The 19,843-nt window shown below is 32.6% G+C and overlaps 4 protein-coding genes and 1 pseudogene across 5 annotated transcripts; all 5 read left to right on the plus strand.

The window, feature by feature from the left end:
* The first annotated feature begins 7,228 nt into the window (after positions 1 to 7,228).
* Positions 7,229 to 7,300, plus strand: GGTG_20232 (annotated as a pseudogene). Its single transcript has one exon. The product of its transcript is annotated as a tRNA-OTHER (tRNA).
* A 1,528-nt stretch (positions 7,301 to 8,828) lies between these two features.
* Positions 8,829 to 9,241, plus strand: GGTG_11551 (hypothetical protein; the record flags this gene model as incomplete). The annotated part of the gene is made up of 2 exons (XM_009229442.1): positions 8,829 to 8,910; positions 9,045 to 9,241. 2 exons carry the CDS (start codon positions 8,829 to 8,831, stop codon positions 9,239 to 9,241), a joined length of 279 nt encoding a protein of 92 aa, XP_009227706.1.
* A 2,573-nt stretch (positions 9,242 to 11,814) lies between these two features.
* On the plus strand, positions 11,815 to 12,606 carry GGTG_11552 (hypothetical protein; the record flags this gene model as incomplete). The annotated part of the gene is made up of 3 exons (XM_009229443.1): positions 11,815 to 11,867; positions 12,125 to 12,266; positions 12,469 to 12,606. 3 exons carry the CDS (start codon positions 11,815 to 11,817, stop codon positions 12,604 to 12,606), a joined length of 333 nt encoding a protein of 110 aa, XP_009227707.1.
* A 2,556-nt stretch (positions 12,607 to 15,162) lies between these two features.
* GGTG_11553 (hypothetical protein) lies at positions 15,163 to 16,885 on the plus strand (the record flags this gene model as incomplete). Its single annotated transcript, XM_009229444.1, has 6 exons — positions 15,163 to 15,215; positions 15,348 to 15,474; positions 15,632 to 15,716; positions 15,843 to 15,873; positions 16,614 to 16,693; positions 16,842 to 16,885. The coding sequence occupies 6 exons, from the start codon at positions 15,163 to 15,165 to the stop codon at positions 16,883 to 16,885; spliced, it is 420 nt and encodes a 139-aa protein (XP_009227708.1).
* A 1,252-nt stretch (positions 16,886 to 18,137) lies between these two features.
* Positions 18,138 to 18,829, plus strand: GGTG_11554 (hypothetical protein; the record flags this gene model as incomplete). The annotated part of the gene is made up of 4 exons (XM_009229445.1): positions 18,138 to 18,275; positions 18,372 to 18,376; positions 18,447 to 18,544; positions 18,741 to 18,829. The coding sequence occupies 4 exons, from the start codon at positions 18,138 to 18,140 to the stop codon at positions 18,827 to 18,829; spliced, it is 330 nt and encodes a 109-aa protein (XP_009227709.1).
* Positions 18,830 to 19,843: the final 1,014 nt, after the last annotated feature.

Raw genomic sequence — 19,843 nt, forward strand, 5'->3', positions numbered from 1 at the left:
TTGCAAATTTAAAAAGCGCAATAAATTTGCAAAAGGATTATTTTCGATAAAATAAATTGGCATACCAATGCTAACCTTTTAACCCCGAATTAATTATAGCGCAATGCTACCGCTATTTAAATTGGGGATATAAAAGTATGCAATACAAACAAATTACGGCGTATGCGTGGTATGGATTAAAAAAATACAACGATAAACGGTATAAAAAAAAAAAAAACAGCAAAAAAGTTGCCGAAAAATATGTTCGGGGCATTTTATATTCCGTACAATAAAGCTGGATACCCATTTTACTTTTTACATTGCCCGGTACGAAAGCAAACTTAACAACGCAAAAAAAAAGCTTGGCTTACGAAGTTTACCCATTACAAAATCCCGACAATTTCCATTTCGAAATCGTTGCAAACCGGATCGCCGCCGGAAACGGGGCGGGCAAAATCCCCCCTTTTACCCCGGGAAAAAGCAACCCCCATACGGGAGCAAAAAGGAACCGATTAAACAAAAAAAAGCAACAACCTTTTCGCAGCGATTTTCCTTTAAATACCAATAACAATTTAAAATATAACCTCGCCGACCGAAAAAACCCTTATACGCAACAAAATTAACGCAAAGTTAAAATTACCTTTTTTTTAACCAATTTTATTTATAAAACGGAAATTTTTTTTTTTAAAATCGGCCGAACAATTTATAAAAAAGTTTAGGAAATTTTATACGGTAAAACGAAAAAACGCAATTATTACGCTATTTGTAAAAAACTAAAGCTTACGCATTTTAAAGCTTTTTCCCCCCCGCACCCCCCCCGCGGACCCCCTAACGAAACCCATTTCCCCGGCAACACCCGCGTCCCCTTTACCGCTACGGGAAGTAATAGGAAAAGCCAGCCAAAAAAGCCTTACCCTTTTCCAATTATCCAATAACATACAATCCTTTAGCATTTAACTATATAAAAAAAAAGCGTTAACGTTACCGCCCCCCCCAAAAGCAAAAAAGGACCTTTTTAACAAAAAAACCAATGCTTAAAGTTTTTTAATAAAACGTAACGAAAAAACCGGAAGTATTTAACGTATTATTGGCGAAAAAAAATAGCTTCGACGTATTGGCAATATAAAAGCTACCAAAGGATTCGAAAGGAAACGCTAAATCCCCGTTGTGGGTTAAAAAAAAAGCTAATCCAATATATATATAACTTTACCCCGTAACAACCATACGGTAACTTACCGAAATCCCCCTAAAACCGCTAAAAAAAAGGCAACGCGCTTTCCTTTTCCCCATTACCATAGCTTGTTCCCCCCTTTCCTTTTATTACCAAAGCGATTATTTATATTAAATTAACGTTACGTATTTTGGATTACGAAATAAAACCGGATTGGTGCAAAGTTACGATTGGTACTTAAAATAAAAATATAACGATTTGGTTAATTTATTCCCCGTTTCCGGAAAGTACGATTATTATAAATTGGATAATACTTATCGACAAGCTCGTTAAAAAGGAACCGAAAAGCAATAGCTTAATAATAAAAAATTTTAACCTTTATTATAAAGCATGGATATCGAAGCGCTTAAAAAACGCATTAATGCACGCGGGGGTTTTTAAACTAATCGGTTTAGCAAAGCTATAAAGCATGCAATTAATAATTCGCCGAAACGCGGCGATAAAGTCCGCCCCTTATTGCAAAAATACTATTATCGATTTAATTTGGGCTACTGGAAAGTTAAGGATTTAACAACCGTTAAAATAGCGTTAAAATAACAACGATTATACGGGAATGGTAATTACAATTTTGGGAACCATTCCGAACCTTTACGCATTAATTTTAAAAAATTGGAATTGGAAAAAAATCGATAAAAAATTCGCTAAATCCTTAACGAACGACAAAATTCCCTTTTCGTTACAACCATTTATTAATCCCCAAACGATCGACAAAAAAATAAACGACATTACAAAAGCAATATTGGAAATCCGCAACCTAACCGTACCGAAGCTAAAAAAAAAAGCTAAAAGTTATAATTAATGGACGGAAATTTTTTTTTAGCTATTTCGCAATAAATACCGGGCCGAATTAACGTAAAAAGCAAACCGTTCGGAAATTAATTACGCAATAATAAAAAAAGCTATTAAAAAAAAGAAAAGCGCTATTAAAATAGCGAAAAAGTATACGTAGCGTACCGCAATGTACGAAGCAAGCATTATACAAAACGCTAAAAGCATGTAAATTATTGCCAAATAAGCAAAATACAAAAGCTACCGACCTTTTTCCTTTTCGTTATTCCCGTTGTTAAAATTACTAAACGAAAAGGTAACGGTAATAAAAAAAGCAAAAAAAGTAGCCTTAAAAGGGAAGTTTTTTTTTATATTAACGGCAAACATTACCAATATCCCCGAATACCCCGAACCATTTTCCTAATTTTTGCTTGTCCGTAAAGAAATTACCGCAAAGGACGTAAAAAGGACCTTTTAAAGCATAAAACATTAAAAAGCCCCAAATTTAACGGAAATCCTTACCAAAAAATTGCTAGCAATAAAACCGGCACTTTTCGAAATATTAACGAAAGTATTTACGGCATGCGTAAACCGCGGTTATTTCCCGGAAAGGTTCCGGAAATTCCGCACCATTATTTTCCAAAAACCTAATAAAAACCCGAACATTTTAAGCGCATAAAAACCAATTGCCTTTTTAAAAACGATAAAAAAAGCGTTGGAAAATTTTTTAACGTTTTGCATTAAAAACGCCGTAAAAAGGTATTAATTACTTTTCGATAAATAAATGGGCAATTAATAATGCAAATTTACGAAAACGGCTATACGTTTACTTACAAAAGTGGTAAATACGGCTTAAAACGCGAAAACGGTAATTGGTTTTTTATTATTCGATATAAACGGCGTTTTTAATACCGTATCGCATATACGCTTTTTTAACGAAATAAAAAAATACTAATTTTTACAATAAATTTTAAATTTTTTTAAAAGCTTTTTAAACGATCGGAAAATAATACTTTTTTTCGACGGCAAAAATACGGCAAAAAATAAAGTTTTATACAAAGTCCTGCAAAGGTTTTTAATATTACTTATCCTTTTTATTATTTATACGGTAAGCTTGTACAAAAAGCTACGGGAAATAAAAGGGGTTGCGATTACGGGATTTGCAAATAATACCAATTTAATTAATTTCGACCGTAACGCAACGAACGCAACCAATAAATTTAAAACCGCTTACAACGTATGCTTAAAATGGGCAAAAAAATTTGGAACGAAATTCGACCCGGCCAAATACCAATTGGTTTGGTTAATAAAAAGGAAAAAACCCGCGCTAACGTTACCTTTCCGTTTCGAAAAGGTTACGGTAAAACCAAAAACGATAAAAAAAGCAATGCAAATATTAAGCTATTAAATTAATTCCAAATTGGACTAAACCCAATACATCCAAAAAATGCGCGAAAAAATAGCGATTTAAATGCTATTTATTACGCGCTTAATAGCGATAACGTAAAAACCTACGTTTACCAAAACCAAATACTTGTACCTAGCCGTAATTAAAACAGCATTAAATTACGCGGCCCCGGCTTATTATAAATTTAACGCTACCCCGTTGCGGCCCAAAAAAATAGCCAAAACGTAAGCAAAAACGTAAAACAATTGTTTAAAAATAATAACGGGGGCTTACAAAAAAACTTTATAAAAATTGTTGGAATTAAAAACGCATGTAGCCCCGATTTAAATATAATTAAATGGTTGCGTTGTTTATTTCGAAAAAAAGCTAAAAAAAGGCGGTTTAACGGAAAAAATTGCAAATATTTGCAAAAAGGTGCAACGGAAATTAAAAAATAAAAAGCAAAAGCTTACGGTTATAATTACGCGGCTATTTTGTCGACGGGAAAAAGCGCTAAATTGGATTAAAAAATTGGACCCGAAAATAACGGTGCTAAAAAAATGGAAAAAAAAATAATACAACCACGTTACGGTAATTAAAAAAAGCGCTAAAATTAATAAAAAATAGCCCAACGAAAAATTTTTAAACCTTTACCGCAACCTTTACAAAACCCAAAGCTTGTTATTGGTTTAGCTAAAAACGGAAAGGCTAAAGCTTTAGGGCTATTTAATTTTCCGGAAAGTTCCCGGCGTAATTGCAACGTATTAATACGGTTAAAACCCGGAAATGGTAGCATACGTACTATTACATTGCCCGAATTTGCGAAAACAAAAAAGAAAAATTTTTTAAACAATAAAAAAAGCGGCAAAATTTTTATTAAATTAGCCAAACGAAGCAACAATCGTTACAAAATGGTTTATAAAAATAAAACGGTTCCTTAATTACGTTTTGTCGAACGATATTATCGATACGTAAGCGGAAAAAGCGAAAAAAAAAATAAAAATAAAAAAACGTTAAACGCCGCGACGAAACGGCGAATTCGGAAAGGAAATAAAAGGCTTAACCGCCCCGGTTCCAAAAAGCTAAACTTACATTAAACCTTATCGAAAAAACCTTTTAATAACTTTATTAATTATTAATAACATTACATACCAATAAATAAAATAACGCAGCTTTTTATTTTAACGCTAAAAAGCGGGAATTTATTTACGCCCGTAAAAGCGGGTCGCCGCAAATTGTTTTTAAAATTCCAAATATAAAAAATCCGAACCGCCGGGTATATAACGCTTAAACGGCCATATTATTGCTTTTATCCTTAAAACCGAAATCGAATTCGTTAGGATTGCGGGAAAGCGCTTAGGAAAAGGAAAGGAATGCAGCAACGGCTGCCTTTTTAATTGTTACCCCGGGCGCCGCCAACACCCCTTTTACCGCCCCCGTCGCCGCCGCAATAACCCTAGCTAAACCCGCAACCTTACTTTAACCAAATTTATTAATAAGCTAAAAACCAACCGCATCGTCCTTTTTTTTAAGCTTAGCCGCGGAATTACCAATTACCGAAAAAAAGCTATTCGTTATTTTATTATTTTTACCGTTACCGTTGCCGTTACTAATTTGCAAAAAATCGGTAAAAATAACTTTTTCGAAATATTCGTTATAGCAATTAAAAAATTCGGTAATATCGTTGTAAAATTAAACGTAAATATTCCGACGAAATCGAACGTTCCGCGTATAAGCTTTAACGTAATTTATTAACGTAAAATCGCTAAGCCCGTTACGTTTAGCTTAAAAATAATTAAAAGCAATATTAAATATAAAAAACATTTTAATAAAAATGTCGGCAATAATAATATTGCGGCGAATTTTAATTCCGGGGTTTCCCGCAAAGTAACGGAAAAGCTTTACCGGGGCCGGGGTATCGTTTAGGAAATACGCTTTGCAAACGGCTTTAAATTCGGCGTAAGCGCGGCGTTCGTATTAAAAAAGCCAAGCTTTTTAATTTTGTTTAAAGTATTAACGACGCACCGGGGACGTAAAAAATACGATAAAGCAAAAAAAAAATTTATAGCCTTTATTTTGCCCGTAAAGTTAAACGCTTAAGCGTAATGCTTTTTACGGTTCGTAAAGTTATTGTTGGCAATAAAAGCAAAACTTACGGATTTAAACTTTTTTGCGGCGTTAAATATACGTTAGCCCGATTCCAAAACGCCCTTTTTTAGCGCAAAAATGCATTGTCCGTTTTTGCTAGCCTTTTTTTTTAAATAATAATATATACATTTTTTCGATTTAAAATTTAAACCGAAATAATATATTAGCAAAATATCCGGAAAAATAAAATTAAAAAAAACGACGAAAAAAATTTATTAAAATTTTGTATGCAAATTTTGTTAAGGTTAATTTTGCGGGTTATTATGCGCATGCACGTAATGCAATTGGTTAAACCGTTAAAAATATTGGGATGGGTTAACGGGAAATTGTAAAAATATAAAAAAAACCACATACAAACGACGGGCTTTGCGCTTTTTGGAATCGCCCGTTATTTCGAAAAAAGGTAAAGCAGGCCTTTTCGTACCACCCTTTTTTTTAAGCGTTATAATACGATCGCGAACCGCGGGAAACCGAAACGGAATATTAGCAAAGCGCTAAAAATATACGGTTTTACAATTAAACGTTAAATGGGCTGCAAAATAACGAAAGCTAAAAAAAAAAACTTACAACGGTTATTGCTATTGCTATTTTGCGATTGCTAATAGTATTTTTTGGTAAAATCGCGTAAAGGATTAAAAAAAAAAAGGCGGAAAAGGCCGCAATATATTAACCCATTTGCTAAAGTTAATAAAAAAGGAAAAAGCGACGGGAAAGCTTTAAATTGGCACGGAAACGTGCATTTAACGACGCGATTTAAATGCAACAAACGAACCGACCTCCGACCGGACCACAATATTTTGCTTCGAACAATAACAACTTTTTTTTTTACCGAACGTTTGGAAATGCGGAAAATACCTTACAAACAATTATTTACGAAAACGACGCGAAATAAAAAATACTTCGAAAAAAAAAAGTTTTTACCCGGCTTTACACCAAATAGCTATCGGCTGGAAGCACGGTTTTTACCTTTAAATAGCTACCCCAATCCGTAATGCTCCCCATGGGCTATATAGCTCGAAAAGGGTAAATAAATTTATATATATATATATATATTGCATTATTATACGAAAATTTTAAAAGCATTCCAAGGATTTTCGTTACCGGTTTCGTTAACGATATTAACCCATTAGCAATAAAAAATACCGCAAAAAATACGGCCCGCTTTTTAAAAGCAATTTGGCTAAAATGCAAAGTATAAATAATTAAATACGGCATAAAATTTAACAATATTAAAACGGAATTTATCCATTTTAGCAAGGACGAAAACACGCTTGTAATTCGATTTAGCAATACGGCGGTAGCCTTTAACCAAACGGCTAGGTTTTTTAAGGTTTGGCTAAACGTTTGCTTTAATTTTAAAAAATATATTAAAAAAGCAAAAAGCAAGTAAAAAAAGCAATAGTTAGCATTTACCCAATTTACTTTATTAATATAAAGCAATACGTTTGCAAAAAAAAAGCTTTTTTACAATGTAATTTGCCGCACGGCCTTAGCATACCGCGCAATAACTTTCCATATTGTTACACCGGCAACGGGCCGCTTTAAAAGCGCCGCCAAACAATTTTAAAAAAAATAGCGCGCGTATTTAAAAACCATTGCCGGGGCTTACAAAGCCATTTTATTAGCTAATTTCGAAATTAAATATTTTACCCCCCCCCCCCCCCAATTAATTTATATTTAAACGAAAAAGTATTAAATGCAAAAAAAAAATGGGAGGCCTCGTGGTGCAGTGGCTCTGCACCAGGCCGGTTCCGCCAGGACCACGGGTTCGAATCCCGTCGAAACCACAAAGGACTTTTTGTTTTTTAACCGCCCGCCTTGCTGGGCCGGAAAAAGAAAGGGGCCGCCCCGCTAACGGGCTTCGCCCGAATTGATTTTTACCTACGCACAACCAATTAACAGTTCCGATAATTAATCCGATTTTAACTTTTCCAACCCCAACCCTTTCCAGCCCTTTTCGCACCATTTCGAAGGCTTAAAATGCAAAAGGCTAGGCTAAAAAAAAGGTAACGGGAGGGCTTTTGGGAGGGCCCAACCTTATCCCAACGAACGCACGCACAAACCGACGAATTCGATTACTATTCCTTTTTTTTTAAATATTAGCCATAAGCTTTAGCCTTTTTGCAGCCTTTAACCCCAATCCCAACCTTACCGCCCCAAATAGCCCAAAACGCAAAAGGCCAAACCAATAAAACGGTAACGGGAAAAAAAAGGGCCGGGTATTAAAAGGACCAAATTAAGTGCGTAAGAAGGCCCTTTAAGCGCTTTGGACAAACCTAAACAAAAAAACCGGCAAAAAACCCTTTTAACCAAAATGGACCCAATTCGTAGCCCCCCCGGCAAAAGGGCCAGCCTAGCAAATCGAACAACGAACTAACCAACCAATTACAAACAAGCAGGACGCGGCTTTGTTAGCCTTTTGCAAAAGGGGCTGCACGCGGAAAAACGGTTAATTCCCGGGTAAAGCCTTTACGAACAATCGAGCGTGGAAAAAAGTAAGCGTTAGCCAAAGCGGTTTAATACCGTTACGGAAGCGCACCGTTAAAAAGGCGGAAACGCAGGCATAGGGTTTTTCTTTTTTAGGCCCAACCCAAAGGTTTTCCCCCATTTGCATGTATTTAACCGCAGCACTAAGGTTTCTTCCATAAACATAACAGCGTATAAATACAACAAAAAAAAATGGGAAAAATTTAAAATAAAAAACGTAATTCAAACCGGCACTAATAAAGTAAAGCAATATTTTTAATAATTAAAGCACTGCAAAAAAACGAAAGTATTACATTTATTTAACTTAACAAATAGGAATTGGTAAGCGCAAAAATGGGATTTAACGGAACCCCCCCAAACCCAAGCCCGGCCCCGCTTTAGCAATTATACAAGCAAAAACTAAAATAAAAGCTAACGCTAAAGCATAAAAATTAACGAACCAAAAGCAAAAAAGGAAAAAAAAAAATGGGTCGAAATTAAATGGAACGCTAAATGCAAAAATACCCGCGTTATAGCAACAAAAGCAAATTTATTCCGGCCCGTAACCCCCGCAAACAAACCAAATTTCGACGGTTTAGTATTAAAAGCATATTAAAAATTTATTAAAGCTTAAAGCGCTATAACCATTTAATTAAAAACGGAAAAATTGAAATTAAAAGCGTTTTTATAAAATAAAAACGTTTTTAACGCGCATACGCCCCGTTGCCCGTGCAAAACCGGGCAACGAAAAATAATATTCCATTTGCTAACCGTATGCCCTTTCCACGCCAAGTAAAGGGCAAATTCGGGTTAAAAAAACATAAACCACCGCAAAGCATATTTTAAATAATGGCAGCAAAAAATAAATATTATTACCAAAGCCGAAACAAACCAAAATTGCCCCTTTTCGCCCCCCCTTTTTTTATTGGCCGTACGTTTAGCAATTAAAATAAATAAATTTATTGGAACAGCATTGCGGTGCGCGTGCGATCCGGAAAGGGAGGTTGTTACAAAAGGCTTTGGGATTTTCCGGATCCCGCACGGGCCAACTTTATTTGCTTTAAGCAAAGCAAGGAACCACCTTTTGGGTAATCGTCCCTGCGCATATAAAGGGCAATCCTGTGCCCTTTTTTTGGCAAATAAATTCCTTTTTCGGTATGCACAATAATAAAATTTTCCCCAAATTATTAAAATCGTTGTTTACCTTTACCAAAAAATTTCCAAGCTTTAAAATAAAAGTATTAAATTTTTACCAATATTAATTAATGTTATTCGAAAAAGCAATACAAAACGGTTAAATAAAGGATTTAACGCTAAATTACCCGTTAAAATCTTTTAATCGAAAGGAAAATTAGCGAAAAATTTAAAAGCAAAAAAATACCTTTTTCCCGTTCGACAGCGTATTTGTTAAGCAAATAAATCCCTTTTTTTTTGGCTCGCGCTGCTTAGCAATTAAATTAAAACCAATTAAAAAAAACTTACGAATTTAGGAAAAAACGTTATATAATTCCCAACATGGATTAAATTTTTAATTTTTAAGCTTTTGTAAGCCTTTGGATTAAAAAATTACCCGAAACGAATTTGCTCGTTTACTTATTAAAAAAATAATTACGAATTTTTCCGATAAAGCTTTAACGATTAAACAAACATTACTAACAAAATGTTTGTAGTACAAAAAGCAGTTTTCGAAAATAATTCCGATTAAAAAAAACCTATTTTACGAAAAAAATTATAAAGTTATTTAAGGATTTGGGCCTTTTTTAAAATTTTATAAACATTTGTAACGAAAAGCTTTTTTAATAAGCAAATTACATTTTAAAAGGAGCATTCCAAACCGTTTTTAACAATCGAATCCAAATTTAAATCCTTAAGTTTATGCTCGAATACTGCTATTACAGCGGTAAATTTTTCTTTTCCGCTTTTTTTAAAAACTTTAACGGTTTAAGCTTGGCACGCTTGGAATACTTTAATAAAAGGGCTTTAAAAGCATTCGTTAAATTTTTAATAAATTAAAAAATTACCATTCCCGGCAAAGCAAATTTAAAAGGCTCGAAAAGATTAAACTTGCTAATAACCAATACAAATAACGCCCAAAACCTGGCATTTAAAGAAATAGCAAAACTTTTAACGTTAAATCGCCAAAACAAAAGCAAAGCGCCGGAAATTGCATTTTTACTTGCAAAAACTTCGGTACAAACTAAAGCCCGTAATAAAAAAGCTACCGAAAAGCGGTTAACCGAAAATCCTTAAAACGGACGAGCACGAAAGCTCGAACGCAACAAGTACGAAACCAAAACTTAATTCCAAAATTGGCTTTATTTCCTGGTACCCCGGTAAAAATAGCCATTTTTAAATTACCGTTTTTTTAATCCCTTTAAGCAACAAACCAAAAGTTAGCTTTTTACTAAAAAAAAACCCACCGATTAAACGGAATTTATTTTTATAATTTATTAAATTAAAGGAACCGGCCCCGGATCTTTAAAAAGTACCTTATTGTTTAGGATTTAGCAAAAAGCTAAACCCCGATTCCCCGAACAATTTTTTAACCCCAATTCCCCGAAAAACCTTTTTAACCCTTATTTTTTTGCAATACTAACCGGCACCCCAAATAACAAACCAATACCGCATGCTTTTACCATTGGAAACGCCCAATGCACCGTTCGATTCGAACTTACTAAAAGCCTTTTGCAATATATGGAATAAAGCATACAAATATTTAAAAAAACAATATAACATTTTAAACAACAAAGTTTTAATATTCGCAAATACCTATAAAGCGTTTAGCATTCCCTTTTTGCAATTATACGCGATTTTCCTTATAACCTTTACAAGTTAAACTAAAATTTATTTTATCCAAATTATTAATAAAGGTTACTTTTTTAAAAAAATTTATTTTAAACTTTAAAAGCATTTTAATACGAAAATTAACAAGCAATAATACTATATAAATTGGAATTCAATTACATTTTAAACCGTCCGTTTAAAAAGCGAAAACGCAGGCAAAAGCAAAATGAAAGTGCTTTAAATTTTTTTGGATAAATTTTAAATTTATTAACGAGCTTTTGGCTTTGCTTATTAATAAAACCATTAATTGGTTACAAATACTTTTCGTACAATTTAAAAAGTGCGCGAATTTAAAATGGCCCTTTTACGTTTAAAAAAAACGTTTAAAAGCTTAGCTTTTTAATTGCGCAGCACTTTCCAAATGGAAAAAAATGCAAATATATACGGTAATTACTTTATTAAACGCAAATTCGAAAAAAAACGCTAAAAACGATTAATAAAATACGAAAAGCGCTGGGAAATTACGCTTTTACAGCTTCCAAAACCGCAATATTAATAAATGCTAAATTTGCGGCAAGCTTAATTGCCGCTTTACGCGGCACACGCTAAAAAAAATAGCGCAATTCGAAAAAGCGCTAAAAATAAACCCGTTAAAAGTACGGCAATTAAAAAAAAAATTTCCCAATTCCTTTTCGAATACGAAAAAAAAAGTGGCAATAAAAACGATAAAGCGCCCGCAAACGATTTATAAATTTATTTAACGTTAAAATTTAGCGATTAATTAAATAATAAAAAAGGAAAAACTTTTTCGTTATAATTTTTTACCGTTGCTACCGCAGGATTTTTCGTTAACAAAGCTTTTCGTTATTGCATTTACGCTTATTTTTAATATCGATTAAACAAAAGCAACAAAAAGCAAACATTAAAGCAATACGTGCTTTTTAACGGAAATAAATGGTGCGGTATTATGCCCAATACAAAAGCCGCAAAAGTTTTAACCGTTAGCTTTACGCAATTCCAAGCATTGCAACGCCATTTGCCAAATTTCCAAATGGTTATTAGCAAAGCTAAATACCAAATTCGCTTTAGCTTAAAAAACGCTTTGTATAGCTTAAACAAAATTACTTTGCAAACGCCCGTTGGATTGGTTACTTTTTATATAATTCCAACGCATACCCTTTTCTTTATATGCTTAAAAATATGGACAAACTAAAGGTTTATTTTAACAATACGCGCAACAAGCTTATAACCAAGCAAGGCAAGCGCGTATTAATTACCAAATAATTAAGCTATTTATGGTTTTTTATCGATAAAGTTAGCAATACAACGGCAACCGCTTCGTATTTAACTAATTTTTAAAGCGCAAAAGTGCTTTTTTTAACAAAAGCCAAGCTAAAACGTTTATATAAACAATTTAACCACCTTTTTATTAAGCGCTTTTGGCATGTGCTTAACCAAGCAAGCTATCGAACAAATTGCAACGTTTTGCAAATAATTAATCGGGTATGCTACCATTGCCAAACCACAAGCTTCGCCCCGCAACGCTTTAAATTTATGCTTAAAAATAACGTTAATTTTAATTACAAAATAATTGTTAACGTTATGCATTTAAACAATAAATAAATATTTTATGTAATTAATGCAAATACCGCGTTTAACGCCGCAACCTTTTTTAAAAAAGGATTAATTAAAAAAATTTAAAAAGCTTTTAAGCGCTATTGGCTTAACATTTACTTTGGCCCGCTTAACGTGGTATTTTACGATGCAAAAACCAATTTCGCTGCAAGCAAATTCCAAACGGAAGCAAAGCTTTTTGGAATTACTTGCCATTAAGTTTTTATAAAAGTTTATTAGTCGATAAGCAAAGTTAAAAGGTATTACGGACCTTTCCGTTGTGCTTACGAAATAATTAAAAAGGAATGCTTTAATATTTACTTAAATTTAACGCTTTAAAAAGCAATTAAAGCGCTAAACGATACCGCCAAACCCAACGGGTTAATCCTTACGCTATTTGTTTTTAATGCTATGCCTTAACTAATTAACATTTCGGCACTTACGGGAACGCAAATTTAACAAACGGTAACAATTATTAAAGCCATGGCAAAATTACGCAAACTTTTTGCCAAACGAAAAGTTAATAACGCTTTAAACACGCGCAACGGTTCGAGCATTAAAAAAACGTTGCTTAATTTTTTCGTTTTGGAAAATAAGGTTTTCGTATACCGAAAAAAAAGGAAATAGCAAAAACCTTTTAAAATTTTATTGGTAACAAATAATAAAGTTATTATTAATATGCTAAACGATTTAATAACGTTTTATAGCATTATTTGCAAGCTTTATTACAAATTAAAAAAGTAACAAATAATAAATTTAAAAAAATAACCGGAACCATTTGCATACCTAATTCCGCCCAAGCTACAATTTCGAAAACAATTTCGCAAAATTACCAAGCATTAAAATTATAATTTAAAAAGCGATAGCAAAAACGATTTTAAAATTAAAAATTGCCCGCCGCCGCTTTTGCGCTAATAAAAAAAACCGCGCAAAGCATTTTAGCCCCCGATACTTCCGGTTATTGCATAGCACGATAAACGCTTTAAACGCAACGCTGCGCGGAAAATTACTTTATTAGCTTTCGTAAGCGCAAAAAAAACAAAATTTATGCATTTAGCGCTTTATTACCGCTAAATTAGCAAAATTACAACTTTTAACAAACCTTTTAAGCAATTAAACCAAAAAAAATTAAAAACTTACTGGTTAACAAAATAATAAAACCAATTAAAAAATAATAAATCGATAAATTAGCAAAAGTTTTTGGTTTACGAATGGTTAAAAAAATTAAAGGAATAAATTTAGCATTTTACAAAAAATCGAAATTTGTAATGCAAAGGTATAGCAATTGGGAAAAGGTAACGTTGCTTACTTAATCCTTAACGATTATGCAATGCAACCAACGTTTAATTTTTGTACTTGCACTAAACTTTATAACTATAAACAACCAATTAATATTTTAAAATATTAACCAAGCATATATATATAAATTTATTTACCCCTTTCGAACTGTATAGCCCATGGGGAGCATTACGGATCGGGGTAGCTATTTAAAGGTAAAAACCGTACTTTTAACCAATAGCTATTTGGTGTAAAGCCGGGTAAAAACTTTTTCCTTTCGAGGTATTTTTTATTTCGCGTCGTTTTTGTAAATAATTATTTGTAAAGTATTTTCCGCATTTCCAAACGTTTGGTAAAAAAAAAAATTGTTATTATTCGAAGCGAAATATCGTGGTTTGGTTGGAAATTGGTTCGTTCGTTACATTTAAATTGCGTTATTAAATGCACGTTTCCGTACCAATTTAAAGTTTTCCCGTTGCTCTTTTCTTTTTTGTTAATTTTAGCAAATGGGTTAATATATTGCGGCTTCCTTCGCTTTTTTTTTTCCCAATTTTTTACGCAATTTTACCAAAAAAACATTATTAGCAATTGCAAAATAGCAATAGCAACAACCGTTGTAAATTTTCCTTTTTTAGCTTTCGTTATTTTGCAATTTATTTAACGTTTAATTATAAAACCGTACATTTTTAACGTTTTGCTAATACTTTGCTTCGGTTCCCTGCGGTTTGCAATTGCATTATAACGCCCAAAAAAAAAGGTAATACGAAAAGGCTTGCTTTATTTCTTTTTAAAGTAACGAGCGATTTTAAAAAGCGCAAAGCCCGTTGTTTATATATAGTTTTTTTTACATTTTTATAATTTCCCGTTAACCCATTCCAATGTTTTTAGCAATTTAACCAATTGCATTACGTGCATGCGCATAATGGCCCGCAAAATTAACTTTAATAAAACTTGCATGCAAAATTTTAGTAAATCCTTTTCGTTGTTTTTTTTAATTTTGTTTTTTCGAATATTTTATTAATAAATTGCTTCGGTTTAAATTTTAAATCGAAAAAATGTATATATTGCTATTTAAAAAAAAAAGCTGGCAAAAACGGATAATGCACTTTTGCGCTGGGAAAAAGCGTTTTAAAATTGGGCTAACGTATATTTAACGCTACAAAAAAGCTTAAATCCGTAAATTTTGCTTTTATTGCCGATAATAGCTTTACAAACCGCAAAAAGCATTACGCTTAAGCGTTTAACTTTACGGGCAAAATAAAAATTATAAATTTTTTTTTGCTTTATTATATTTTTTACGTTTTTGGTGCGTTGCTAATATTTTAAATAAAATTGGAAAGCTTGGCTTTTTTAATACGAACGCCGCATTTACGTTAAATTTAAAATTGCTTGCAAAGCGTATTTTCCAAACAATACCCCGGCCCCGGTAAAGCTTTCCCGCTATTTTGCGGGAAATTTTGGAATTAAAGCTCGTTGCAATATTATTATTGCCGACATTTTTATTAAAATGTTTTTCGTATTTAATATCGCTTTTAATTATTTCCAAGCTAAGCGTAACGGGTTTAGCGATTTTACGTTAATGGATTGCGTTAAAGCTTATACGCGGAACGTTTAATTTTATTAAAATATTTACGCTTAATTTTATAACAACGCTATTAAATTTTTTAATTGCTATAACAAATATTTCGAAAGGGTTACCCCCGTCGATTTTTTGCAAATTGGTAACGGTAATAGTAACGGTAAAAATAATAAAGTAACGAATAACTTTTTTTCGGTAATTAATGGTTCCGTAGCTAAGTTTAAAAAAAAGGACGATGCGGTTGGTTTTTAATTTATTAATAAATTTGGTTAGGGTAAGGTTGCGGGTCCAGCTAGGGTTGTTGCGGCGGCAACGGAGGCGGTAAAAGGGGTGTTGGCGGCGTTCGGGGTAGCAATTAAAAAAGCAACCGTTATTGCATTCCTTCCCCCTTTTTAAGCGCTTTTCCGCAATTTTAACAAATTCGATTTCGGTTTTAAGGATAAGGGCAATAATATGGCCGTTTAAACGTTATATACCCAACGGTTCGAATTTTTTATATTTGGAATTTTAAAAATAGTTTGCGGCGACCCGCTTTTACGGGCGTAAATAAATTTCCGCTTTTTAGCGTTAAAATAAAAGGTTGCGTTATTTTGCTTGTTAATATATAGTATTGTTAGTAATTAATAAAATCGTTGGAAGGTTTTTTCGATAAAGTTTAATATGGGTTTGGTTTTTTAAAGCCGGGGCGGTTAAACCCTTTATTTTTTTTCCGAATTTGCCGTTTCGTCGCAACGTTTAACGTTTTTTTATTTTTTCCTTTTTTTTTCGCTTTTTCCGCTTACGTATCGATAATATCGCTTAATAAAGCGTAATTAAAAAGCCGTTTTATTTTTATAAACCATTTTATAATAATTATTGCTTCGTTTGGCTAATTTAGCAAAAATTTTGCCGCCTTTTTTATTGCTTGGAAAATTTTTTTTTTTTGTTTTTGCAAGTTTGGGCAATGTAATAGTACGTATATTACCGTTTCCGGGTTTTAACCGTATTAATACGTTGCGGCCACGCCGGGAACTTTCCGGAAAGCTAAATAACCCTAAAGCTTTAGTTTTTCCGTTTTTAGCTAAACCAATAACGAGCTTTAAATTTTATAAAAATTGCGGTAAAAATTTAAAATTTTTTCGTTGGGCTGCTTTTTATTGGTTTTAACGCTTTTTTTAATTACCGTAACGTAATTGTGCTATTTTTCCTTCCATTTTTCCAATACCGTTATTTCCGGGTTCGATTTTCCAATTTAATTTAACGCTTTTTCCCGTTAACGGAATAACCGCGTAATTGTAACCGTAAACTTTCGCTTCTTATTTTTTAATTTCCGTTGCACCTTTTTGCAAATATTGGTAATTTTTTTTGTTAAACCGCTTTTTTTTAACTTTTTTTTAAAGTAAGCAACGCAATTATTTAATTATATTTAAATTGGGGTTACATGCGTTTTTAATTTTAGCAATTTCCATAAAATTCCTTTGTAAGCCCCCGTTACTGTTTTTAAGCAATTGTTTTGCGTTTTTACTTACGCTTTGGCCATTTTTTTGGGCCGCAACGGGGTAGCGTCGAATTTATAATAAACCGGGGCCGCGTAACTTAATGCTATTTTAATTACGGTTAAATACAAGTATTTGGTTTTGGTAAACGTAAATCCTTACGTTATTATTGCTAAACGCGTAATAAATAGCATTTAAATCGCTATTTTTTCGCGCATTTTTTGGATATATTAAGTTTAATTTAGTTTAAAATTAATTTAAAAGCTTAATATTTGCATTGCTTTTTTTATCGTTTTTGGTTTTACCGTAACCTTTCCGAAACGGAAAGGTAACGTTAGCGCGGGTTTCTTTTTTTTTATTAACCAAACCAGTTAGTATTTGGCCGGGTTAAATTTTATTCCAAATCTTTTTATTTATTTTAAGCATACGTTGTAAGCGGTTTTAAATTTATTGGTTGCGTTCGTTGCGTTGCGGTTAAAGCTAATTAAATTAATATTATTTGCAAATTCCGTAGCCGCAACCCTTTTTACTTCCCGTAACTTTTTGTACAAATTTGCCGTGTAAATAATAAAAAGGATGGGTAATATTAAAAATTTTTGCGGAATTCCGCATGGAACTTTATTTTTCGCCGTATTTTTGCCGTTAAAAAAAAGTATTATTTCCCGATTGCTTAAAAAGCTTTTAAAAAAATCCAAAATTTATTGTAAAAATTGGTATTTTTTTATTTTGTTAAAAAAGCGTACATGCAATACGGTATTAAAAGCGCCGTTTATATCGAATAATAAAAAACCAATTATCGCTTTCGCGTTTTAAACCGTATTTACCACTTTTGTAAGTAAGCGCATGGCCGTTTCCGTAAATTTACATTATTAATTGCCCATTTATTTATCGGGAAATAATTAATAGCTTTTTGCGGTATTTTTAATACGAAACGCTAAAATCTTTTCCAACGCTTTTTTTATCGTTTCCAAAAAAGCAATTAGCTTTTACGCGTTTAAAATGTTCGAATTTTTATCGAATTTTTAAAAAATAATAATGCGGAATTTCCAAAACCTTTCCGGAAAGTAACCGCGGTTTACGCATGCCGTAAACATTTCCGTTAATATTTCGAAAAGTGCCGATTCCATTACTAACAATTTTCCGGTAAAAATTTTTATTAAGCTTAAAGCTTTTTAATATTTTATATTTCGAAAGGTTTTTTTTACGTTTTTTGCAATAATTTCTTTGCGGATAAATAAAGGTTAAAAAAGTGGTTCGGGGTATTTGGGGATATTAATGGTATTTGCCGTTAATATGGGAAAAAATTTCTTTTTTAAAATTGCTTTTTTCGCTTTTTTTATTGCCGTTACCTTTTCGCTTGGTAATTTTAACAACGGGAATAACGGGGGGGGAAAAGGTTGGTAGCTTTTATATTTTGCCCATTTAGCAATGGTTTATATGCTTTTAACGTTTTGTATAATGCTTGCTTCGTGCATTGCGGTACGCTACGTATACCTTTTTGCTATTTTAATAACGTTTTTTTTTTTTAATAACTTTTTTTATTATTGCGTAATTAATTCCCAAACGGTTTGCTTTTTACGTTAATTCGGCCCGGTATTTATCGCAAAGTAGCTAAAAAAAAAATTTCGTTTATTAATTATAACTTTTAACTTTTCCTTTTAGCTTTGGTACGGTTAAATTGCGAATTTCCAATATTGCTTTTATAATATCGTTTATTTTTTTATTAATTGCTTAAAGGTTAATAAATGGTCGTAGCAAAAGGGGAATTTTATTGTTCGTTAGGGATTTAGCAAATTTTTTATCGATTTTTTTCCAATTCCAGCCTTTTAAAGCTAGTGCGTAAAAGTTCGAAATGGTTTCCAAAATTGTAATTACCATTTCCGTATGGTCGTTGTTACTTTAACGTTATTTTAACGGTTATTAAATCCTTAACTTTCCGGTAGCCCAAATTAAATCGATAATGGTATTTTTGCAATAAAAAGCGGATTTCGTTATTGCGTTTCGGCAAATTATTAATTGCATGCATTATAGCTCCGTTAAACCAATTAATTTGGAAGCTTTCGCGTGCATTGGTGCGTTTTTTGGGCGCTTTAACATTTATGCTTTATAATAAAGGTTAAAATTTTTTACTATTAAATTATTGCTTTTCGGTTTTTTTCCGGCGAATTTGTTAATAAATGTTATCCAATTTGTAATGGTTGTATTTCCCGAAAACGGGGAGTAAACCAACCAAATCGTTATATTTTCGTTTTGGGTGCCGATTGTAACTTTGCACTAATCCGGTTTTGCTTCGTAATTTAAAATACGTAACGTTAATTTAATATAAATAATTGCTTTGGTAATAGGGAAAAAGGGGAAAGCAAATTATGGTGGTAAGGAAGGGGAAAGCGCGTTGTTTTTTTTTAGCGGTTTTAAAGGAATTCCGGTAAATTGCCGTATGGTTGCTGCGGGGTAAAATTGTATATATATTGGATTAGCTTTTTTCCGGCCCACAACGGGGATTTAGCGTTCCTTTTCGAATTTTTTAGTAACTTTTGTATTGCTAATACGTTAAAGCTGTTTTTTTTTGCTAATAATGCGTTAAATATTTCCGGTTTTTTCGTTACGTTTTATTAAAAAACCTTAAGCATTGGTTTTTTCGTTAAAAAGGTCCTTTTTTGCTTTTAAAAGGGGCGGTAACGTTAACGTTTTTTTTTGTATAATTAAATGCTAAAGGATTGTATATTATTGGATGATTGGAAAAGGGTAAAGCTTTTTTGGCTGGCCTTTTTTATTATTTCTTATAGCGGTAAAGGGGACGCGGGTATCGCTGGGGAAATGGGTTTTGTTAAGGGGTTCGCGGGGGGGGTGCGGGGGGGAAAAGGCTTTAAAATGCGTAAGCTTTGGTTTTTTACAAATAACGTAATAATTGCGTTTTTTCGTTTTGCCGTATGGAATTTCCTAAGCTTTTTTATAAATCGTTCGGCCGATTTTAGGAAATTTTTTTTCCGTTTTGTAAGTAAGGTTGGTTAAAGGAAAGGTAATTTTAACTTTGCGTTAATTTTGTTACGTGTAAAGGTTTTTTTGGTTAGCGGGATTGTATTTCGGGTTATTGTTAATATTTAAAAAAAGGTTATTGCAAAAGGGCTGTTGCT

The sequence above is a fragment of the Gaeumannomyces tritici genome (genome assembly GCF_000145635.1).
Source record: "Gaeumannomyces tritici R3-111a-1 unplaced genomic scaffold supercont2.7, whole genome shotgun sequence".
Taxonomy (NCBI): Eukaryota; Fungi; Ascomycota; class Sordariomycetes; order Magnaporthales; family Magnaporthaceae; genus Gaeumannomyces; species Gaeumannomyces tritici.